At 42.3% G+C, this 23,069-nt stretch overlaps 1 protein-coding gene across 3 annotated transcripts; it reads left to right on the forward strand.

Annotated features, from left to right (window-relative positions):
• The first annotated feature begins 716 nt into the window (after window positions 1-716).
• PHRF1 (PHD and ring finger domains 1) lies at window positions 717-22,130 on the forward strand. Of its 3 annotated transcripts, none has more exons than XM_031055758.1 (17): window positions 717-954; window positions 1,284-1,406; window positions 2,900-3,132; window positions 4,061-4,144; window positions 5,124-5,245; window positions 6,859-6,956; window positions 7,503-7,675; window positions 9,133-9,262; window positions 9,572-9,711; window positions 10,545-10,732; window positions 11,512-11,631; window positions 13,468-13,622; window positions 14,479-17,253; window positions 17,947-18,098; window positions 18,567-18,827; window positions 19,920-20,048; window positions 21,182-22,130. In XM_031055758.1, exons 1-17 carry the CDS (start codon window positions 864-866, stop codon window positions 21,314-21,316), a joined length of 5,109 nt encoding a protein of 1,702 aa, XP_030911618.1. In that variant the 5' UTR covers window positions 717-863; the 3' UTR covers window positions 21,317-22,130. The 3 variants fall into 3 exon arrangements, with proteins under 3 accessions (XP_030911618.1, XP_014161884.2, XP_030911619.1); XM_014306409.2 differs by having other exon boundaries at window positions 17,947-18,023; XM_031055759.1 differs by having other exon boundaries at window positions 9,572-9,699.
• The last annotated feature ends 939 nt before the right edge of the window (window positions 22,131-23,069 follow it).

Raw genomic sequence — 23,069 nt, forward strand, 5'->3', positions numbered from 1 at the left:
ATATGACACCTAGCTTTAAGTGTCTGTTAATTATATATTTTCATTACTTGCTTATAGAAGTTTGCCAGGGGTCTGTCTGCCTTAATGCTTTGTAGCATTATGTGTTAAAAGCTCTGATTTAATTGCCATTATGAATTTGGATCATGCAACATCTCCCAGTATCTGTCAGTTTTACTGCCAGTCTGTGCTGATGCACAGCAATTAATGTGATTGCATTAATATGCACTAAATCAGGTCTTATCTTTTCCATGGAATAATGGTTGTGGGGTCTTCAACTTCTCCATTTCTTGACAGAGCTGTGCGAAGGCCCTTTTTTTTTAATAAAGGACCTAAACTATATAATCTTTATTCTTCTTTTCAGTCAGGCAAGATGGAGTATTTTGATTTAAAAAACATATTGTCATCCTGTGAGGCTTTGTTCAATGGGCCTGTGGTTCGTTCAGTTTTGCAGTGAATTGCTGGTCCATGGGATGGTCTTAGTGTTTGTAGGTTTCCTGTTGCTATTTTCAGTGGGGAGTTTTGGTTATATCTTCTGCTGTCATCCAGGAGCCCAAGATAAAGCTGAATCTCTCACCTGCACTGAATTCACAAGCAGCTGCTTTCATCCAGCTCAGCAGGGCTGTGAAACCTCGTGGAGCAATAGCTGCTTGCCTGTGGCCCCCTGTGAGTGGAGGGGGAAGGCTGCTCAGTGGTGCAGGAGAGCCCTGTCCCTTCTCGCACTCAGGTCTCGCGGATGCGCCGGACGCTCTGTGCCCGCCTGGTGCCTGCCCTGCCCCGTGCCAGCCTGCCTGCCCTGCTGCTGTAACTGCTGCACTCCCTCCTGCCTCTGCCTCTGCCACCTGCAGGGGCTCCCATGTCCCGCCATGGATGATGACAGCCAGGATGAGCTGATCAACAGGAACGCTGCTCTGGGAAAGGGCAAGAGGCAGTGTCTGGCCCTCCTCAGCGAAACAGGTAAATGGGGCTCTCTGAGTGTGCACCTTTCTGCTTTGAGGTTGTAGAACCTATTGATTTACCCTCAGAGGGCTGGTAAAGATCTATTTGTGACCGTTTGTCACCTCTTTCCCATGACAGTTTTTTCGTTGTGCTTCACTTCATTGCTTGTGTGTGTATCAGACTGCTGGCATGCTTCCCTGGAGTTTCTCCAGATGGGCAGCTTTGATACCACTGCAGAAATGTGGGAGTTCACTTCATCCATAATGGCCTGATAAGGGGCTGTTCTGCTTGTCCATCTGCATCAAATAAGTATTTTTTCTACTCATCTCTTCTGTTCTCTTTTTAAGAAAGCAATGGTGGAAATAGCTGGGATTCAGAAGATGATACTGGTAGTGAAGAGGAAGATAATGACACTGAGGAAGAGGGAGGTGGGGAGGACAAGGAAGAAAGTGAAGATGAAGAAACAGAAGGTAAGGTCTGTTCATGTGCCTTAACGGGCATCTTGTAATAACTGAGAAAGAGCGAGATGAAAGCTGTTCTTCCAGAAACTAACAATGAAATATAAATCCACAGATGCTGCTCTGTCAGGCTGATGCCAAAATCCTACTGTAATAAGCAAACAAATAATAGTGCCCAATTTCTAAGCTTTTAAAGCATTTGCACGTTTGAAGATTATCTGCTGTCTGTCCAAAGCAGTGGACTTGTAGTCAGCAGGAGTGAACTCTGCCCCAGCATGAAGAAGAAAAAAAGTCAAAGTTGCAGCAATGGTTCATGCTTTTTTTTCACTTATGAAAAGCATGTTTGTTAGTTTGCTTTGGCATGGGGCTCTAAAGTGAATACTGTGGTGGGGAGTTCTGGAAATAAATTATTATTGCTGTAATACCTAGGGAGAATGGAAGATGACGTGACTAATTTTTTTTGAAAAAAGAGTGAATGTTATTTGAATTTGTTAATTTTACTGAAAACGTACTCTGGAGATACATGGAGATACATGTACTTCTGAAACTGCTACTCTCAAATTAATATTTGGATAGACAAAAATAGATTTTTATCAGCTCTAAAGCTTGTTGAGAAGGCAAGAGCACAGTTTTCCGAGTTACTAGTTAGACTGATGTAAACACAGACTAAAAAATTGATACCAGGTGCCAAAAAGCTTTATTAATCCATCATTCAGAGTATTGTTTGTTATGTCCAGACAGGAGAATTCAGTAGAAAAGACAAGGGTCCCATTCTTGTTAAAAAAAGCAGCCCAACGACAGCCATCCCCAGTCCTCCCTCAAAGTGAGTTGGGTTTTAGGTACTTTTTGTTGCTTCTTGAAAATACTAGCTTCATTCTCAGGTTTTAGGGAAAGCCTAACACATCTTTGTATTTTGTACTAAAAATAAAAATACCTTTCAACAATATGTGCTGGGTGTTTAATTTTGCTCAAAATCAAGCTTCTTTAAGTGGTCTCTAAGGCACTTAGATCCCTTGGCTCAGAAAATCATATTTTACTGGTGAAATCTTTCATTTGCTGTTCTGCAGTAGAGTGTGTTGCTGCTGCTTTTCTTCTGGAATGTCTCTTAAAAAAACAAAAATTGCGTACATGGTAACTTTCTTATAACTTTATTTTTTAACTTCATTGTTCAGTGGTAGCCTAACCTGTCTTAACTGTCTTGTTTAGATAATCTTTTGCTTTTCTGGTGTCTATGCTTTTAATCTCTTGCAAGACTACTTACATTATCAGGCTTTATTTTTCACCAGAGTAATCCATTGCTTTTTAGTGAAGGGATTTAGGAAGCAAGAAAACAGCAAAAATTATTGCCTTAAACTGGGGAGACTGTGCTTGACCCCTGCAGCCCCATAAAATAAGCTTACTTGGCATTTTCTGTGAACTGGACCCCTGTCCTGCCCACCCCCTCTGCCGCCATTGCTGAAGCCCTGCAGCCCATACAAGCTGTTTTTTATCTCTCACTTCTTAAGATTGCGAAGATGATGAGGAGGAGGGAGAAGAGGAGGAAGACTGTGAAGCCACTATGGAAGGAATGGCTGATTCTCTGAAATCAGAGCCACACTTGAACGGAGTGAGCCTCTCCTCTGATGAGGATGGTGAAAACTGCCCCATTTGCCTCAACACATTTAGGGATCAGGCGGTTGGGACTCCTGAGAACTGCTCCCATTACTTCTGCTTGGACTGCATTGTGGAGTGGTCTAAGGTGAGCTGTTCTGTCTGTGATGTCCTGTGGCCTTCTGGTGTGCTCTGCCCTATCCCCTGTGATCATGCTGTTCTGCTATAATGAGAACAAAACACTGTAATATTGCTATTTGCTTTCTTAAGCTTTTTTAAACAGACTTGGGTTACTGCTCTGTTTGGCAGGATTCATGTTTGTAGTTTGGATCTGTTTTTCTTGTACCTATCCTGATTTGTTCTGTTGTCTGCAAGCTGTAAGGTCATAAGCAAGTGTGTTTGTGGGCATCTGCAGTTCTTTTGTTTTTTCAAGTTGAGGTACTAATTTTTCTCTGTGCTTGAATATAGCTGCATATCTGTCTTTATATTTTCTTGAATTCCGTATTGTGACCATTGGATTTGGATCTGTTGTAACCCTGAACATCTAAGCATAGAAAAGATGTAAAAGAATACTGACAATCAGGAGCTTACTGTGAATTCAGTTTTCAGTCAGAGTTCCTTGCCACCTGTCTAGTTGCCATAGTCATAATCCAGGGTGATAATTACAAAAAAACTTACACTGCATGCAGAAGTAGCAGTGGTGATTAAGTTTTTAAAAAGCAAATGAATCGCTCTTACTGAATATGTTTTTAAACCATTTCTAGTTGCTCATTTGTCCAAAGGAAAGTAAATGCCTTAAAACATGAGCACTATTTCAAGGCAGTGTTGGGAAGAACTTTGTTGCTTTGATAATTGAGTAATAATTAAATTGCTTCAGTAAAAATGCATGTTTAATAGAACATGTTGTTTGTAAACCAGATAAGTCAGTTTTAAGTACTTAAAATGTCAAGATCAATAGCTGTTAAAACGACTACTACATTAATTTAATGCTTATTAGATTAATAATTTAAGATTACTTTTAAAATTTTGAATAAAGTGATGCACTTATTAACTGTATTGGGAATTTTTTGTCCTAGAATGCAAACTCTTGTCCAGTGGATCGAATCCTCTTTAATTACATTAACATTCGGGCACGTTTTGGTGGTAAAATCTTAAAAAAGGTAAGCCTTTACTGTAGCAAACAACCAGCCCATTTGGCACAACATTGTTATTCAAAAGTTTACACTTCTAGGCTCTTTATGTAATGCTTGCTATCTGAACGAATTATTTTTTTCTTATTTTGAATTTGCCTTTTAAGGAGCTGTGACATTTTTTTTTCCTCCTTAACCTTACTTTCTGCAATACTGTGTTGTGGCATCATTTGTGGTGGTAGAAAAAGGGTGTTTTTTGTAACTGCCTGTTTTGTATAATGGACATTTGACTGAAAACTGTTCTGCATTAATAACCCTGTCTGCGTGTGGAAAGTGCCTTGTATTCTTCAAGTGCTGTTATAGGATGAATAGGAATAATCTGGACTCTCCATGATCCCTTCCTTATGTCCTGCTGCCAGCAATGCTGTGTAGCACTTGGGTTTGAAGGGGGAGAGAGGCACAAGGCAGTAGGAGAGCCCTGAAGGGCGCTGGTTGAGTGTGCCAGTCGTTGCTCTCAAAAGAACATTAAAGAGTTGTCACTGCTCTTAATTGATACCAGGAGGCTGTTGGTTTCTCGGGGACATTTAGGGGTTTGAAGCTTTGTTTTCATAAACTGATTGTTTATTATTGTTTGCATTTTAACAGAAGTGAGAGTTAACATTGAGGTAATAGGGGAGGCAGCAGTTTGCTCTCTTCTTTAGTCTCGTTTTTGGCATCTTTTTGTTTGTTTGACTACTTTTGATCTTATGTGTGGATTTTTGTTTTGCCTATTCTTAAAATGCAGTTTTCTACAGTCATTTGTGCCTGACAGTAGACAAGTCAAGTAGATGTTGTCAGGCATTTGATTGTGCCCTAGGTATGCTGAAAGAGCTAAGTGAAGGTTCAGGTGTGTAACAGCCATTTGGGTTCTTTCACTTGTAGATTTTGCTGCAGGTACTATTGTTAGTGTGACGATGGGTTTTAAAAAGTACCATGTTCTGCATAAACTGTGAATCCCTGTTTTATTTAGATTCCTGTTGAGAACACAAAAGCTCAGGGCACTGATGGAGAGGATGATCCAACCTTCTGTGAGGTTTGTGGCAGGAGTGACCGCGAGGATCGCCTGCTGCTCTGTGATGGCTGCGACGCAGGGTAAGAGGCTGAAATGAATGGAGCACCTGCATGATTGCTTGTGACCAGAGTGTGGTCCACAGGCACTGTCTGGTATGCAGGCTGCCCCTTGCTGCTCTCTTCAGGCTCACCATGTGGCCAGCCATGTATCCATGTGTTCTAGTGCAGACATCCATCCCCATGATGTGATGGATCCTTTCCTGGTCATTTAGCAATGTATGTGTGGAGAGCCCTGCACGCATCAAGGCTACAGGGCACCAGAACAGATGACCACACCTTCAGGTGATGGTGTTTATGCTCATCCATGCAACATCTGGGTGTGTGAAGGGTAGAACCTTACATCTTTTATATCTCCTTGAGGAGAGGATGCATGACGTGTCCCAAGTGACTGGGTATCAGCACTGTGCAGGAGAAGTGCTTAAGATCCACAGTTTTGGGAAATGTTGAGAATTTTCTTTACAGCCACAGCTCTTAAATGATTCTCTTACTCTTGCTTACTACTGTTTCTGCCCCCTCCTTGATTAATAAAATTAATGTTTAAGTAGAGTCGTGAATATACTTGAATACAACTCTGGCCCTGCAGTTTTCTGCTAGAATTTAAAGCCCTTGGGCTGCTTAATCAGTCTTCCAGCTTTGTGAGTTTAAAGATGTCAGAAGTTACCCACTGAACAGAGAGAGATGCTAGTAATGACTATGTAAAATAACTTTTCAAAAATTACTTCTACCAAGGTAACTAGACATCTGGTAAGTCTAGTTTTTCCTTTGTGTTCTATGTCCATACCCACTGATACCCTGTCCATACACACATATACACTGATTCATCTTCTGGGAAAAAGACAACATCAGGAACAGTAAAGATTGTTGAGGGTATCATCAGAACACTGAGTTTGAAATATTAAGCCAAAACAGTATTTCATTCACGTCTCATATTCAAGTTCTTTCTGAATTTCCATAAACCTGTCTCAACTCAGGATATTGCTTCAGATTTTACTTTGTGATCTCCCTACAGTTACTATAATTTTTTAAATGTATAGTTATTTCTAGTTTGATACTAGGTGTTTGATTTTTGTTTCCTTTTCCTAAAGTAAGTTCTTTATATATGCTTGATCTCTAGAGTTAGCAGTTCCAGAAGCACTTCCTGATAAAAGAACTTGCAGTCTTTACTAGCTCTCGATGGCTGAGATTAACTCTAGAAAAATGTAGAATAGTTGCTTCAAATGCTCATAAGTACAATCACTGTTAACACTGTTGGTTCTGAGGAAGCTGATGATGTTTCCTGGTGCCTGTCTCCCCAGCACCTCTGTACTTCTCTTGCCACCATCAGTTTTGGCTCTGCACATTTCTTGCAGCTTGGGTTCAAATGGCAAGTGATTCACCACACAGTGAGGGGAAAACACTCAGTTTTCTGAGATTTTTCTGAGCCTAAAGTGATGAAAATACCATCTAGAACTGAAGACCCTTGTATAGCTATCAGGTAGCATTGTTTCTCTGCAGATTGGTAGAAGCAGATGCATGAACCATAGTTTCAGGCTTAAGAAAATGAGTCTGCCTTCTGTAGCACTGGATAGAGGTGAAATGCTGTCTTCCCTTGGTAAGGAGCATATTGTTTGATTTTCCTTTTTTTTTCCCTCGAGGTATCACATGGAATGCCTTAATCCTCCTCTGAGTGAAGTCCCTGTAGATGAATGGTTCTGCCCTGCCTGTGCCCCCATGGGTGCCAATGGTGCTGCAGGTAAGGGTTTTGTGGTAGCCACTCAAAGTAAATATTTTTCTCCCAAGTTAGATAATGTGAATCATGTGGTGTTTTGAAGACATGTTTAACCTCCTGGCTTTATCTGTTTCAAGTTGTTTTGATAAGCATTCTCTCTTGAACCTTAAGATTAGACTTGAACTCTTGACTGGTGAGAGGATCTTGTTTAAGAAGATTTTCATCTGCAGTTACAACCTGTGGAACTGCTTCTTGTAAGCATCCTTTAACCTTTCCAAGGCAATCCCAGCACCATAGTGTGACTGCACTGTGTTACATTGGAAAGAATTTATTAGTGTCCTGACCTCAGATTGCCAAGGTAGCAGCAATTTCTGTTACCTAGAAAAGTGTTATACTGTGATAACAGTCTGAAGCAATGGTGTCTGTGCTCTTTTCCTTTCGAGAGGGTAATGGCCGCCTGCGGAGGTGATTGGTTTAAGAAAGAGAATGCTGATTTTTTTTTTTGTCTGAAATTCTTCAAATTATTTCTCCTGTAGAAAGACAAGTAACCTCATCCTGTTCTCGTTGAAGATGCAGATCATGTCAGTGAGGAGGAGGTGGCTGCCCTGATGGCCGATGTTGTCCCCACCACCAGCAGGCTCCGCCCTCACGTGCGGACGCGGGCCATAGCCAGGACTCGGCAGAGCGAGCGCGTCCGTGCCACAGTGAACAGGAACCGCATCACCACGGCGCAGCAAATCCGGGTATCACGGGCACTCTGAGGGGCCTCTGCAAAGCCCTGGGCAAGGGTTACTGAAATAAGCCCCCGTTTCAGTAGCTCTGCTGGCTGTGTTGACTGTCCATAGCACAGTGGTTAGTAGTTGTGGAGCTCTTTTAATCTGAGACGTGCAACATGTGCAAGTGGAGTATGGCACATGACCAACATGCTCTATTTTGAAATGCTGCAGCAGCTTCCTCTCTTAGCCTGCATTTTTATCACCCCCTGGTGTGAGCAACATTTTATTTTTATTCCTAGTGGCTATTAATACAAAGTTTGTGTACCACTTCTGGTTTTTTAGCATGTTTATTTGACAGTTGTTTATTTTCTTCTGTCCTCCTACCTCCTTGCCCATAGCAGTAGAACATGTTGACTGCCTTCAGTCCAATTGAAGAGAAAAAATTTGCATTTTTAAGTTTCTGTGTTTGTGAAAATCAGTCCCTTGTTAGAAGAGGAAAAAAACAGATGTTAGTGTCCTCGATAATGTGGCCACATGAGTTCAAACACATTAACTGTACTAGAGAATCTATGCAGGAGAGTATCCCTAATACACAGGGTCCCTGTCTTACTGTATTAAATATAGTTTGAGATAGCTGCCATGAACTAAGATCCAGCTCGCCTTAAGTTTTTGTCCCATTTTCCCTTGATTTAAGGACTTCCCAGAAGGCTTTAGCAGTTGTTAAATTCATTATGTCCTCCTTAATGGAGATGATCTTATTTGACTGCCAAACCCCCACTGTCTCCAAACCCAGGTGTTTCAATTTTAACTTTAGAAGAGTTAATAAAATAGAAGAAGTTGATGAATTATTTGGATCATTGTTGTTAAGCAATTAAAGCTGAGTAGTCAGGGCTATATGTTGAAAAAAATAAAGAGAGGAAAGTGTTGTTTGAAGTGAAAGGCTCTGCAAGGTAACTGTTATTTTTCTTTCTTTCCCTGCTTGTTGTTTTAGAAGTAGTGTGGAGTCATTTCCTGTGGGTGAGAGGGGTGGTGCCTGGGGACTTTACTATTCCATGGTCGTGTAATCCTGGGAACCCAGCACTTCCCATTCAAGAGCTGTTCCTAGCTCCACTTCACAATGTGCAGGGATGGTTACAAACTGTGCCTAGAAAGGCACTGTTGTTTATTGCTTTTGTCTCTGAACAAAAGTGCATCTTATTTTGGCTCATACCTTGAGTTGACTGAAGCATAATTCCACTGTTTGAGGGAGTGTAAGTTGTCCTCCAAGCACAGTGAGAAGTTGGGAGCATGCATGTAACTCTGAAGGAGGCTGAACAACAAGATCCTTAATATGCCAGTCAGTAAATTTAAAAAGTGACATAATTGCTTAACTGGCAGCTTGGTGATGGGAGGGGTTTCCTCATTTGAATCTCAAATCCATTTTATAAGTAAAAGTTGCTGAGCTTTAGGTACCTGTATGGTGTAAGTTCTAATCCTCCCCACAGCACGTGCCGGGGTACCTGATGTCCTCTCTTCTGGATGAAACAATTGAGGCAGTGGTGGCAGGCCTGAACACAGCCATCTACCAGCGTCCTCTAGCACCACGCGCTCCCACCAGGCAGAAGAGGAAAACTGGTAAGGACATCAGGCACCTCAGGGGAGCCTGAATCCTGCAAAGTACATCAGCTGTATGCTGCCACACCTGCACAGCTGTGGAGGTATCCCACGTGCATTTTCTTCTTTCCCTGTACCCTCTCTGCCTAAAAGTGTCATGAAGGTTGTTTTTAACTGAATACTAAGGATGTCACTTTTCCTGCTGTGCTGTTGGTGGCATGCTGTATGTCTCTTTGAGCTGCTTTGTGTGTCATGGGGAGACAAGAAGGGGAGTACAGTGTAAAATACAGTACCAGCACTTAGCCAGGTCATTGGTTTTTGTCCCATCAGGAAGGCGGAAGAAAGCAGGAGGCAAAAAAAGAACTCAGAAGAAATCTGCTGCTGGGAAGAAGAGTTCAGGGGCACAGCTGAAGAGGCGCAAGCGTCTGACAAAGAAGAGAAGGGGGAAAAAGACGAGAGTAAGATCACGTGTGAGTGAGTTTCTGCCAGTCAGTGTCTGCCTTTTTCAGCCCTCTGTAAAAGCACTATAACATGGGGTTCAGCTGGAAGAAATGCCACCTTTCAGTGGTAGCAGGCATGTTTCTTTCTGGTGGGAGTCTGTGCAGGATGTGTCCATGGTACTCCAGAAAGATGCTGTATGTGAAAGTAAATAGCAACTTCCAGGCAGGCTTGCTGGCTATGCTGACATATCCTGTTACCTGGACTGTAGGGATCAGATTGTAAAGCATGTCCTGCAGGCTTTGTGTCCTGCCTTGCCATTCAGCTGTAGTGTTTACTTGGTACTGATGCAAGCTCAGTTAAAATTGCCAGCACCTATTCTTTGTAATAGGCTGTGGGTCTTTGTGGCTGTGTTGTTGCAAACCCAGCTTATTAGCTCTAAGAGCTCTCAAAATCCCTTTCAGTTGTGGGTAGTATTCTCTTATAAATTACTCTGCAGAATAGTCTGCACCAGCTTGATTCTTTTTCTCAGCTACTTTAACTAGAGTCTACACCTTAGAGCCAGAACTCCAGCATTTAATAAGGGACCAACAATTTTGAATTGACAATATTAAAGATTTTGAGAAGTTTAATTTATCTGGTCACTTGTATCTGATGCATGCAGTCTGTGTTTGAAGTGACATACAGGCCATAGTTACAAGTTTCATAAATGCTTTTAAACAAACACAGACAATAAATGCACACCACTTGTGCTGCTGATGGTAGAAACCTGATGACTGTACACAGCCTAAGTGAAGAATTTGGGCTGTAAACACAAATTTACCTGCCCTAACATAAAAATAACCCAATCTCTTTGTCTATGCAGGGAAAAAATGAGGTTACTACTCGCTCCCGTATTGCAAGAACCCTTGGTCTCAGTAAGCCTGTGCGTGGGGCCTCACTTCCTTCCATGTACAAACCAACTGAGCCCTCACTGGGGCTGATGAGAGCAGATATTGGTGCAGCTTCTCTCTCTGTGTTTGGAGATCCATATGAGTTGGATCCTTATGAAAGGTGAGAGATACCTGGATTGTGATCAGGGACCTGGTAATTAAACAGCTGTTGGGTTGTTTGTGCACACAGCTCCATGCAGAGTGTGAATCTCACATCTGAAGGCAGCTTTGGGTATACAGCCCATGGTAACACGTAATGGCCTGTTCTTTCTTTCCTTCTGGGCTGAGTTACTAAACTTGTAAGGAATCAGCCTCCTCTAAAGTGTTTTTCTGAAAAGCCTCCTGAAAACTCAGTAAGATCTATGGGGTTCTTGAAAGGTTAGAATCTGAAGGAGTCTGGTGCTAATCCGTTGCTTTTTATTTATTTAAAGTGAAGACAGCTGACCTATTTTGTATACAGTAAACACAAAATTAAATGGACCACTGGAATCCTCCATGTTTCTCCTTTTCTTATCTTCACTTTTCCAGACACTTCAAATTCAGGAGACATCCTACTATGCCATAATTCATGTCACTCATAAACTTTGAATTTTTGGGGAGAGGGCATCTGAAATTATTGTTGGTAAAATTTAGTTTTCCATTGAATACTTCTTTTTGATCCTTTCATAAAAGAAAATTGTCCATTTAACATTTTAGATAGGAAAATATACACTTTAGTCTCTGCTGTTTGAATCAAGCTGTTCTGTTTAGGCAGAACAGAAAATAAGTATATTGCACAAATATTTTTTAATATATCATGATAAAACATATGATACTCTCTAACTGTATCTGTCGTAGCGGTATCATCTCTTAGATGTGAAAAACATTTCAGACAATTTCAGGGTTCATGTTTTATCACAGTAATGAAGAGGTTCCAGCAAATCCAGATTCACCAGTGAGTGCCAAAAGGAGAGTTCTCTCCCAGTCAGCACTGAGGTCTCACCGTCCTGTAGCTAGACCCGTTTCTGTGGGACTTCCCAGGTAAAAGCCCATTCCTATTTTATTATTCTTAGTTGTCTAATGACCCTAACAGAAGAATAAACCTAGTGATCCTCTTTGTTTAACCCTTTTCTTACCCTGTCTTCTAAAAAGTGCATGTGTGTACATGCATGCCTGCACAATTTATTATAGATAAATTTATTTATTATAGATAAATAACCACATCAATTTGTGCAAGAATTCTTTTTATTTTGAACACATACACTCTTTCATCATACCTTTAACATTTCTGTTGAAATTTAAAATTCATATTTCCACCCTAATCCAACACTTCTTACTGTGTGTTTTGTGACTATTTATTAATCCCATTAGTATGTTTTAAATTCCAGTATCATTAACCTTTAAAAAACCACTTGCTTCTTTGAGAGGGCTGGGGAATCCAGTTGCATATCCTGAGGAGGTGAGGGCTGTACCCACCTCGCCCAGTTCTGCTGTTTGTTGGAGCTCAGAAAATTGAGGAGAAGCTTGCTTTGATCCTGCAGTTTAACAGTGGCTTTGCTGTGTGTTGCCAGGGAGCCCTGGCTGCCCCCCACTGGCAGCCACAGTGAATTTTCAGGGCTGAGGGGTAGGACACAGGGAATTGGGAGCATGATGAGAAGAAAAGGGATGAGGATAGTCACTGCAGCAGGTACCAGTAGAGTCACAGAAAACTGCAAGGCTGAGTGAGCTGAAGAGAAATTAAGGGAGCTCAGCTTAAGTGGTTAAAGGTGTGAAAGGGTTACATAGCTGCCCTCTAATGCATCTCACTTACAGTGAAGGTTGGTTTCTCAGGATTAAGGTAGTCTGTTTCTGTGATAACTTATTTTCAGTCCTGAAGGGAGCCTTTCAAGAAGCTTTCCATGTCCTCAGAGTTATTTGAGCAGCATATTGATTAGAAGATAGAACTCTTTCACTGATACTCAGCTCTTCTAAAGGCTCCATTGGTCTGGGCTACACTGAGTTTCCTGGTCTGGCCTCAGCAGCTTATTCATTTAGTGTTCCCATTTTGCCTCTCTGTTATATGTTATTACAGGTGTTTGGTGTACATTATTTTAATAAAGTTTGCTTTGTTGTCATACAGAAATGAAATTTAGCTCCCTCAAAGAGCTGGGTCCCTTTGGAAGTTTTTTAGCAAACTCAAACAAAACAACTCCCCAAATCCCATCAACACAAAAGCAAAGAGAGAAAAGCTGAAATACCAGAAACACCTTATCAGTCCATATTTCAAGAACTGACAACTTAAACCATCTTCATAAGATTGAGCAAAGCACAAAGGGGAGTGTTTGTGCTGTCCCATGTGTGGGAGCATTGCACTTGGGTTTCAGTGTAATTTCTCTATGCCATGCTCTTAGCTACCCCCCCAGTGGCACCTTGTGGTTAAACACTGGTTCAAGCTCTGTCCTTTTTTTTTAGTTCTAAGTGTAGGCCTGAGGAATACATTTGTGTTTGTGATTTAGTGGGGGCAAGAGAGGCAGCTAGGATAGAAATAGCTCTGAAGTGGTAATCAGTGCTTTAAACTCCAAAAATGCATTTTAAATGCACTGGAAAGTTAGTCTTGATATACAACACAGTGAGCACCAGCATTTGCTAACCAAAAGTCTCAGATATGATTACTTTCTTATCTTGTGTTATTCCTGTGGGAAGTCAGTAAAAGCTTCACCTTCTGTTTGTCAGAGAAAGATGGGGACTGAATGACTCTAGTGAAGCCAAAACTACAAGTGAACTTCCCTGGCTGATCTCTGTTTATGCCCTTGACTTTGGTTTCTTTTTAATGTAATGTGTGTGTATAGAACAAGTGCTGTAAGGGTAAAGGAAATGTACCCCCTCTGAAATATGCAGAAGCAGCGTGCCTGCCTTGAGTCCTGATCAAGAAGCAGAAGCTGCTCCTGTGCCTGATCTGTTGGGAAGTATCCTGTCTGGACAGAGCCTTCTCATGATGAGCAGTTCAGATGTGGTCATCAACAGAGATGGTTCACTGACAGCAAAGAAGGAAGGTAAGGACTTGGCACGTCATAGTGCTATTTGCCTCATTGTTTCATCCATATCTGCCCTGATCCTATAGGCTGCATAGCTTTAAGCTTAGGGATGCTCTTACTGAGCCTTGGAATATGGAGGATATATTCAGTAGCTGCCAGCAATAATCTGTTTTATAAGATGGATGTTCTGAAATAGTGTTGCGGGTCTGTGTTTAAATGAGACCTGAGATGATACTGGAGGATTTTATTTTAATGCATGGTTTTCTTCTTTCAAAAGAGCTGCACAGTGATTCCATGCTTTGCTTTGTTATAAAAAATGTAGGACGGGATAGACCAGAGTTATCTTAGGACCCAGATTTTCTGGCATGTGTCATGCACTGCTGCCATGCCTGTGATCTGTACTTCAGTTTGAAGAGCAGGATGAAGGACCTTAGCAAGAAATTTCTTTGCAAAAGTAGAGTTCTAAATATGTGCTATCGTCTCCAGCTGTGTCTTCCCTTGGCATGGCATTGCTAGAAAAGAATCTGTTCAAATTGAAACTTAGAGCTTTATTCTTAAAATAAGTACCTCTAACATCCTCTCTTATAGTCATTTCTGTCAATCAGCAGCTGCAGGATAATAAGCACTAATCAGGTGATATCTACAGAACAGAATCATTTTTTTCCTAAACATTAGTGTTTGCCTCAAATATGTGGTGTCTGGCACTAAACTGTGAGTATCTGACCGAAAGAACTGTTGGACTCCCTTATTACTGTGTGGCATGTCTGCAAACCACAGTGGAACTTAAAATAATTAGCTTAGTACTTCTGTTAACATTGGCAGAAAATGTCTGGATATGTCCTGAAAAGCTGAATTGTCTGTTTGTGTGCCATAGCTCCATTTCACAGAAAATCAGCCAGTGACTGCAGAGTGGAGGATGGTTCAGGGCATAACAGCCCCCCAAGTGCAGCGCTTTCAGGGACCACAGCAAGCAGCTCCATGGCCAGACCTTCCATCTCCTCGGGACTGGGTACTCGCTCCACACCCTTGTTCTCATCACCCTCACTGAGCAGGAGCGAGTCTGCAGCAAGCCCTGCACAGACTGCACCGGAAAAGGCAGCTGTAAAATCAGAATATTCAATGACACCCAGGTCTGTTCAGACTCAGAATACAGCGACTTTGAGCAGGCATGGCTCAAAGTTAGATGAAATACCCAGATTTAATGGAAAATCTAAAAACTTTGTACCAACTGATTCGTCTTCAAAGCCCCTGAGCTGTAACTTGAATTCTGGCTCAAAAGCTGTAACTGTGAGGCAGCCAGTAAAACCACCTTCCCAGAGAATTGACATCTTTGAGCTTCCCAGGATACCAAAGATTAAAAAAGAAACCAGCAGCAAGCAGGTGGAGCCAGAACCTGCAGGAAGCCAAAGCTGTAATATCCCCAGCTCCTGTATAACCCAGCTGACTGGCAAGGAGAGCACTAATCAGCCAGGAAAGGGTAGCAGGGTTGAAAGTCAGAAGTCAAATTCCAAGGAACCACAGCAACAGGCACATCCAAGCAGGGTGTCTTCCTCCCCCCATCCCAGCGGCTCTAGCAGTTCATTGCTGCTGGGCACTTCGAGGGGCAAAGGCTCAGGCTCTTTTGAGAGTTTTAAAATCAATATTCCTGGGAACACACGACATCCCAGCAAGCTGTCTAACCCAGGATTTTGTAATACCTTCCGCCCTGTGGACGATGAAGCACAGCGGAAGGAGAGTCCTTCACCACTTTTCTCAGTAAAGAAAAAGCAGGTCAAAAGTGAAATCTATGATCCCTTTGAGCCAACAGGATCGGACTCGAGTTCAGCAAACAGCAGTCCTGAAAGGCTTGGCTCAGGGATCCCACTAACTAATATCACCAGGACTATTTCCATTGAAAATCCCAAAGTTCAAACATTTCAAACTGTCCGTCGTTTCACCCCTTACAGGGTAGAAAATATATTTGGATCTGGGACTGACTCTGACGTGCCGTCTGGTAACACAGAGTCTCGTGATGAGGTGACAGTGGCAAGCAGGATTGTAGAACAGATCTCTGATACAGAGGAACGAGATAATGTGGATGAGGAAGATGTCCTGAGCAGTCCTTGCACTTCATCTGCTGTTAAGGAAATTTCTAATACAAAGTGTTTAAAGGAGGAAAGCAGAGAAGGACCCAATGTCTTCTTCAATGCTGAGGAATTGATTAGACCTAATATTAATGTGAAAATAGAACCAGATAGTCCCTCAAAGAGTGATGAGCAGCAGAAAGTCCAAAAGGTAGAACAAGCAGAGAGGCGATCACGTTCTAGATCCTGTTCAAACTCCAGCTCCCGAAGCAAGAAGAAGATGAAAAGGAAAAAAGCACTTGTCAAAGAGCATAAGAGATCACGTTCAGAGTCAAGAGACAGAGCACACTCAAGGGACCGAAGCTCCAGATCTACCTCTTGGTCAGGTGGGGAAGAGCACAGCAAAACACACACATTAAAATCCAAGAGCAGGAGGTCTTCTACTGACCGTTCTAGCAGTCACGAACGATCAAAAAAAAAGAAAACGAAGGATAAAACCAAGGATAAAAAGGCAAAAACTTCTTGTTCTAGGGACAGAAGGAAATCTAGGTCACGTTCAGGTAGTCCTGGAAGTACTTCTGATTTTTATGAAAATAGGAAAAAGAAAAGACGCTCTCGCTCGAGATCAAGGCGGAGGGACCGCTCCCGGTCTAACAGCGCTGAGAGGACTAAAAGGCGGAAGCACAGGAGGGACAAAAGCTATGAGAGGTACGATAAAGAAAGTAGTTTGAAGTCAAGGGACAGAAAGAGATCAAGATCCAGATCTCGGGAGAGGAGAAAGTGGAGGTCTCGGTCTCGGTCTGCGTCTCGATCATGGGAGCACAAAAGCAGCAAATCGAAGGAAAAAAGAGTGCGATCCCGATCACGTTCCAAAGAAAGGAAACACAGATCAAAAGAGACCTTGCTTTCTCCTGCACCAGAAAAGGATCAAAAACCTCCAGCTGAAAATGTGACCAGGTGTCTGGAGCCACCCCATTCTCTGAAACAAGAGCCGAAAGAGGAGCTAGTACTAGAAGGGCTTTCCATAACCATCCAACCAAATGTCAAACTTGAGGAAATACAGACGGAGACCCCAGTTCAGCTGAGAGAGGTCCAAGAAACTATAAAGGCAGAGCCCATCTGTCAGGAAGTGAGCAGTGAAACTGCATTCCCTGCACCAGAGATCACAAACGTTTGTGCCCCAATTGGCGATGTGGATTCTTTTGCTGAAACAGACTTAATGAATAGTACCGATGCAGCAGTGCTTGGTAGCTGTAGCAATACAAACCTAGAGATTACGGTTAAAATAGAAAATACTGCGTTATGTCCATCTCTGATAGAGCAACCCCCAAAGAAGGAAGTTATCATGCATGTTCCAGCTGAGGCTGCACCGATTCAAAGCTCATCCAAAAGCAAAGTTGCAGATTGTGTGAGGGAGGTTAAGGAGGAGTGCCTTGTCTCAAATGAAAATACAAGTGGTTTCATTAAGCCTGAACTGGAAGTGGTACCTCAGGGTCCTGCCTTGAAATCAAAAGCACCAGTGAAAAGAGTTACCTGGAATCTTCAAGAGGAGGAAAGTGGCACGTTGTCTGCTGGAAAAGCTCCAAGTAAGTTTCTTTTGGAAAACAGCAGTTGAAACAGGCTGTATAAGGCTTAGGGTTTTGGTGCCTGGCCAGAAGTGGTTGTAGTGTAAGAGCTCTGTCATCTGAGCTGGGATGATGCTGTGGTTTGCAATCCTGAGAGCTGGCATTTTGCACTGGTTGAAATCATGAGGTGAGTTGTGTTAATGAATTGGAGAGGACGTGCTGTCAGCACAGCTCAGCCAGTGGCAGCTTGTTCGCTCGTGAAGCGTGTGCAACAGCCCCATCTCTGAGCTGGCAGCCCATGTCCCACCTTTCTGCACTTAACTAGAATGCTTGCTTTGCCTTCAGACTTTATAAATGTTTCTCAAAGCCAAGGAGTATGACAGGTCTCTGTAGCTCACTCCTGTGAATGCTGCTAAACCAAAGCTGTCAGAAACAGTTTGGCTTGGGAACCTGTGCTGTTTGTGTTGACAGAGTTGCTTGTGTTTTCTTGTTGGTTACTCTCAACAGAGAACCCAGCAGAAAGCAATTGCTGAAGGGGATGAGAAGTTCTCTGTTATCAGAAGCTTTAAAGTACAAATGCTAAAAAAATCCTTTTGTTGTTAGTTTTGTTGTTAGATGCTTTTTATTTTAATTCTTAAAATAGAATTGGGTTTGAATCTTTGACCAATTATTTTGTTCTTTGTTAAGATGTTTTCTTTTCCTTGGGATATCTAGGGATGCCATTTTACAAACTGCAGCGAGCAAAAGAAGGGGCCTGGAAAGCAGAGGACTTGAACCAAACGTTAAATCAGGTGCAGTTAAATGAGCCTCCTCCAACCAATTATATGATTCCCGAGCCTATGTTTCCTGATCTAGATTCCTCTCAGGTTGGTTCCTATTCCAGCACCCACATGTCATGGAAGACATCCCATCTCATCTGTGCCCTCGTTGTGCAACACTCTCCTCTCATGGCAGTGTGCCTTCCTCTGTGTGTGGTACATTTCATGTAGCCTCTACACCTCAGCAATCTTCCTATCATTTAATCTCTCAGGTGCTCCTTACAGTTGAAGAAATGTATCATCTTTTAATTCTGCTCTGTACCTGCAGCTTCTGCTTTCAGCACTAGCTTGCAGAAGGACAGTGCTGCCTGAGAAACTGAGCTTCTTCCTGAGTGTGATGAGGCCGTAAATGTTGGCTTGGTAGCCTTGGTCTGAGCCATCAGTCTGTGCTGTCCACCAGCTAAAAGGGGACTGGGGCTGCTGGTAGCTGGTGGTGGATAAAGGTGCTCTGAAGACCCTGCTGTGATGCTGTGTGTTGTCAGCACAGGCCTTTACAGAGAGATGTCTGTTCCACAGGTGTACTGCCAGAACATCCCTCTGGCACCAGCCCTGCCCTCCAGCCTGCCCCCCTACGCCCCAGTGAGCCAGCCCACGGTTCAGTTCATCATGCAGGGCAGTCTTCCAGCTCTGGGCTGCGTGGCAGGACAGAGCCTCACCCCAGAGCCAGGCAGCCTGGCTACGGCATCTGAGCCAGGAATCCAAGCTGCTTCTGTTGGAAGTGCAGAGGAGAAGATCAAAGCACCCAAACCTCCAGTGGATAAAACAAAAAACGAGGAGGTGAGTGAATGCATAAAATTAATGAGCTGTTTATTTGAACTTTTTCATTTGGGAGATTTTTTGGCTTTCCATACTGTATGTTCCCAGCCCTGCTGGTTTTGGTGACTGACTGTGCTAACCGAAGAGCAGCAGGCAATCCTCTCTTTGAATTCATTTGGGAGTTATTTCATTTGAGGGTTCTGCTTTCTATTGGTTCATCTCAATAGGACAGAGAGGGATTAAAACATCTGAAATACTTTCTTAAAGTTCTGAAACTTTCTTATGTGAATATTTGGAGGGGACTTTCCAGAAACCACAATGTCCAAGTTTCTCTAAACACTTGGTTTTCTCGTTTCCCCTCCAGCTTTGAAATTAATGTCCATTCTCATAATAGTCCTATAAAGAGGTAGGGCTGTATTTTGTTCCTTATCAGCACTGAAAATGCAAAGACGGTAAAACAGTTTGGAGATCTTTCAGTGCAAGTCCCTTGCTGCTGAGTTTTAAGTTTGCTGTACAGACCATCTGCTCTAGGCACAGCGGATGCTAACACAAGAATGAAAACAACTTAGGCTGTTATTTTGCTTCATACCAGAAAACCAAACAGTAGGATGCATTTCACTCTGAGCCTCCAACTTGCTCAATTATGAGCAAGTTTTTATAAACTTGTTTTGGTGGCACCTGTAATCATTACTTCATAGGCAACTCTGCAATTTTCACATTGTCTTTAGAGTTATCTGAAGCCTTATATTCACAGTTGTGGTTTGCTGCTTTTAGAATCTGATGCCTTTTGTTGGATGTATGTTTAATTTAGAGCTTTTGGAAGGAAGGGAGGAGACCAAAAACAGGAAGTCCACATTGTAGTCACTTGCTTAAAACACATTCTTTAAGATACAGAATAAATGTTACATAAAGCAAAGGCTCCTCATAGCACAAACTGGTATTTGTTTCAAGACAGTAATTGACAGTAAAGGAAATCACTTTGAGGTGGTGATCACTTTGGGTTGTTAAAATTGTGAAATGAGAATTCTTGTTGTTTGAGCGTTTCTAAGAAAAACAGATTCAGAAACCATTCCCAAGACAGCACAAGGTAATGAAGTTCTCTTTCCTGTGCAGTACATGAAGAAGCTTCACATGCAAGAAAGGGCTGTGGAAGAAGTGAAACTTGCCATCAAACCTTTTTACCAGAAGAGGGAGATTACAAAGGAGGAGTACAAGAGCATCCTTCGGAAAGCAGTGCAAAAGGTGAGGGCCCAGTGAAAGGAAGTGGAGAGGAGGAGCTGGGCAGGACATTACATACGTGGCAGTACTTCAGATTGCACTTGCCGTTTCAGCAATTCCATGCCATAACTGGGCTAGCAGATCTTTGGACCCTGACTCATACTCTGCACTCCTGTGGTAAAGCAGTAGTTCCTTTAAGCCAGACTCTTTGGTGCCATTGATGAGAGCTGTCAGTCTGTTCCTTTTATGAGGTCATGTTTTCAGTGGACAAGAACATTGCTAAGCTTCAGTTGCATGAGCTGAAATGTTACATGTTATCTGCCCTGGGTGAGAATGGTCAAATCCCCCTCACTAGAACCGTCAGCCAGAATTCTAACTGTTTCTGATAAAGTGAGAAAATACTTTGTGCAATAGGTCCTTGAGCATCTGTGGTGTCCCTGAACCTTGAAAGAGGGTCTTGCAATTTTGCTGAGACTAGCTTTTGTCTCAAATCTTAGTGCTGAGTAGATCATGGCTACAAAAGATGCAGTCAGTGGTCAAGGCAGTTAATTGATACCTTAGAGAACTGTAATTTCTCCCTGCTCTGCATTCTTGCTGTCTATGAGAAATTCCATCATAAATAAAAATCCCCAAGGTAATGGCTGCAATTTCACATCTTCTGTGTGACCCATATGTTTGTGAAAGAGCTGAGCAGTGCCAATTGCTACTGAAGTTATTCTGAACTCCTCCCTGAAAGGAGATAAAGTAACTTCTGTAGGGTCTATTCTTTCTTCCCTGTCTCAAAATGTGTTCTCAAAACTGACATTCTTTTAATCTGAGCATTGCTTCTTCAAAAACATCCCAAAACTGGGATATCAACACTTCCTTGGTTACCACATGTTGTGTAAAACTGGATGGATGGGTGGAAAAGCCTGTAGTAAAAATGAGTCTTTTTGCTTTGACATGCCTCTGCCTTCAGTTGGTGCTCTGTAGATAAACTATGGGCCATTCCTGAAATGCTTGAAGGACATACTGCTCTTGTCTTTGTTTTCTGCTTTGTGTACCCTGCTGTGAACCTTGGGGGTCTGTGCAGGAATTGGCTCCCCTGGGCAGCTTAGGGCCTCTCTGCCACTTGCCTGAGCTGTCATTAACCAAGTGCCCTTTCTGATCCCCTGCAGATCTGCCACAGCAAAAGTGGAGAGATCAACCCTATGAAGGTGGCTAACCTGGTGAAGGCATATGTGGAAAAATACAAACATATGAGGAAACATAAGAAAACTGATGGTGAAGACACACGTGAAGTGGAAAACTGAGAGCAAGCCACAGCCAGCATGACTTGGACTGAACTTGTCCTAGCTGTGGACACTATGGGAATAACAGACCTGCAGTTGCATCCTATTGCAAGCAGAGTGCACAGAAACAAGATGATAATAGACTTTATCTATGGAACCTTCTCTTGAATTGTTTCCATATGGGAATGAATTTAGGATTTTTTTGGATTACCTACAGCTGTAGAACTAAATAACAATCAAATGCCTCAGACCAGCAGAGTAATTCGAGGGGAAACACAGAAGAGATTCATGTTTGGAACTCCCGGATTGCTGCAGTTTTCAGGGTTACTTGATCACATTTTTGGGCTGTGCATTTGTCTTGCTAAAGTTTGAAACTGGACACCACTTTTCATACAGTATATTGAGAGCTGTATACTGTTTCCCTTGTGTTTATTTATCAAAATATGGATTGTCTTTAGAAATTTCTGATTTAATACTTGAAATGTTGTATTTTTAGCCTGTTGGATGGTGAGCGAAGCTTTACTCGCTCTGGCATTTGGGGATTGCAGAAATGACCTAACCTTTATAAACTGACTTCAGAAACACTGCTCAAGCTGTGGTGTTTATTTACATTCTCTTGGAAGTACCTTGTTAGTGAAAAAAAATTAATTTTGGGGTGGGAGATTGTGTTGCACTTGTGTAAATAACGCACTGATGGCTGGTTTTGTGTCTGCCTTTCAGGAAAAGCAAAACAAAAAACAAGCATTGTCAATTTTCCGTAACAAGCCCGAAGGATAAGGTTGAACTGATGTACAAAGCAGAAATGTGACAGAGTTTATAAAGTTATTTTGAATGGGTTTTGTCCTGTAGCAGGTGTCATTTGTCTTGCATTTGCCTTTTGGCCTGGCTGTTGCCTGTAAACCTGCAGGCGTGGCTCTTGCATAAGGAATACTGTGTTTGTGGAAGAGAATTGCAGTTGGATTAGTAATTGTCCCTCCTCCTCTGCAGGAGAACTGCAGATTCCTATCAAGAATCAAAGGATTCCAGCACACATTCTGACTTCATCTCAATGGCTTTAGCAGAGCTCCTTGCCTGCAGGTACTGCAGAGCAGCAGGTCTCTTAAGTGACCATCTGAAATACAGATGGCCCTTAAATGATACAGAGCCCTTGAACCTGACTTGAATCATTCCCCATCAAATCCTGCTAGGGTGGAGATGTTTCACAGGTAAATTAAAGAGAAAACCAGTAAGCTGTAGCTCAGAAACTGGCTTTCCCTTCCCAGGAACTGGTTTGGATAAACAAAACAAGCCTATATACTAGTAGTATATGGACTGGCACAATGCTTCACTCCTGTCACTCACTGGGCTAGAGGAGTACTTATGGATGAATCCTGAGCATTTTGGAGTTAATCTTCATTGGTTCTGTATGCTTCCTCTATGGAAGTGCAGCCTGGATGGACCATAAGAAAGTGATAACTTTGGAGTTGCTTTGCAGATTTTTGGAAAAGACACAATACTGACTACAGAAGAACAGCTGGCAGAGAAGTTACAGTTTTCAAGCTAAACTCAGAATACATATGTGGAACATGGGTGTGGGCTTGTAAATACAAACACAGCTGATAGATTTCTTGAAAAATAAAAATTCAGAAACTTTAATGGCACTGTTAGCACAAGAATGAGAGAATGTGATCTAGTCGTGCATACATTTAGGCTGGAAATTGGACATCTCTGAATGTCTCAGAGGAGCAATTCTGCCATAACCTGTCTGTATACAGAATGAAAAAAGGTAGGTTGT

This window comes from Geospiza fortis, unplaced genomic scaffold, assembly GCF_000277835.1.
Source record: "Geospiza fortis unplaced genomic scaffold, GeoFor_1.0 scaffold66, whole genome shotgun sequence".
Classification (NCBI taxonomy): domain Eukaryota; kingdom Metazoa; phylum Chordata; class Aves; order Passeriformes; family Thraupidae; genus Geospiza; species Geospiza fortis.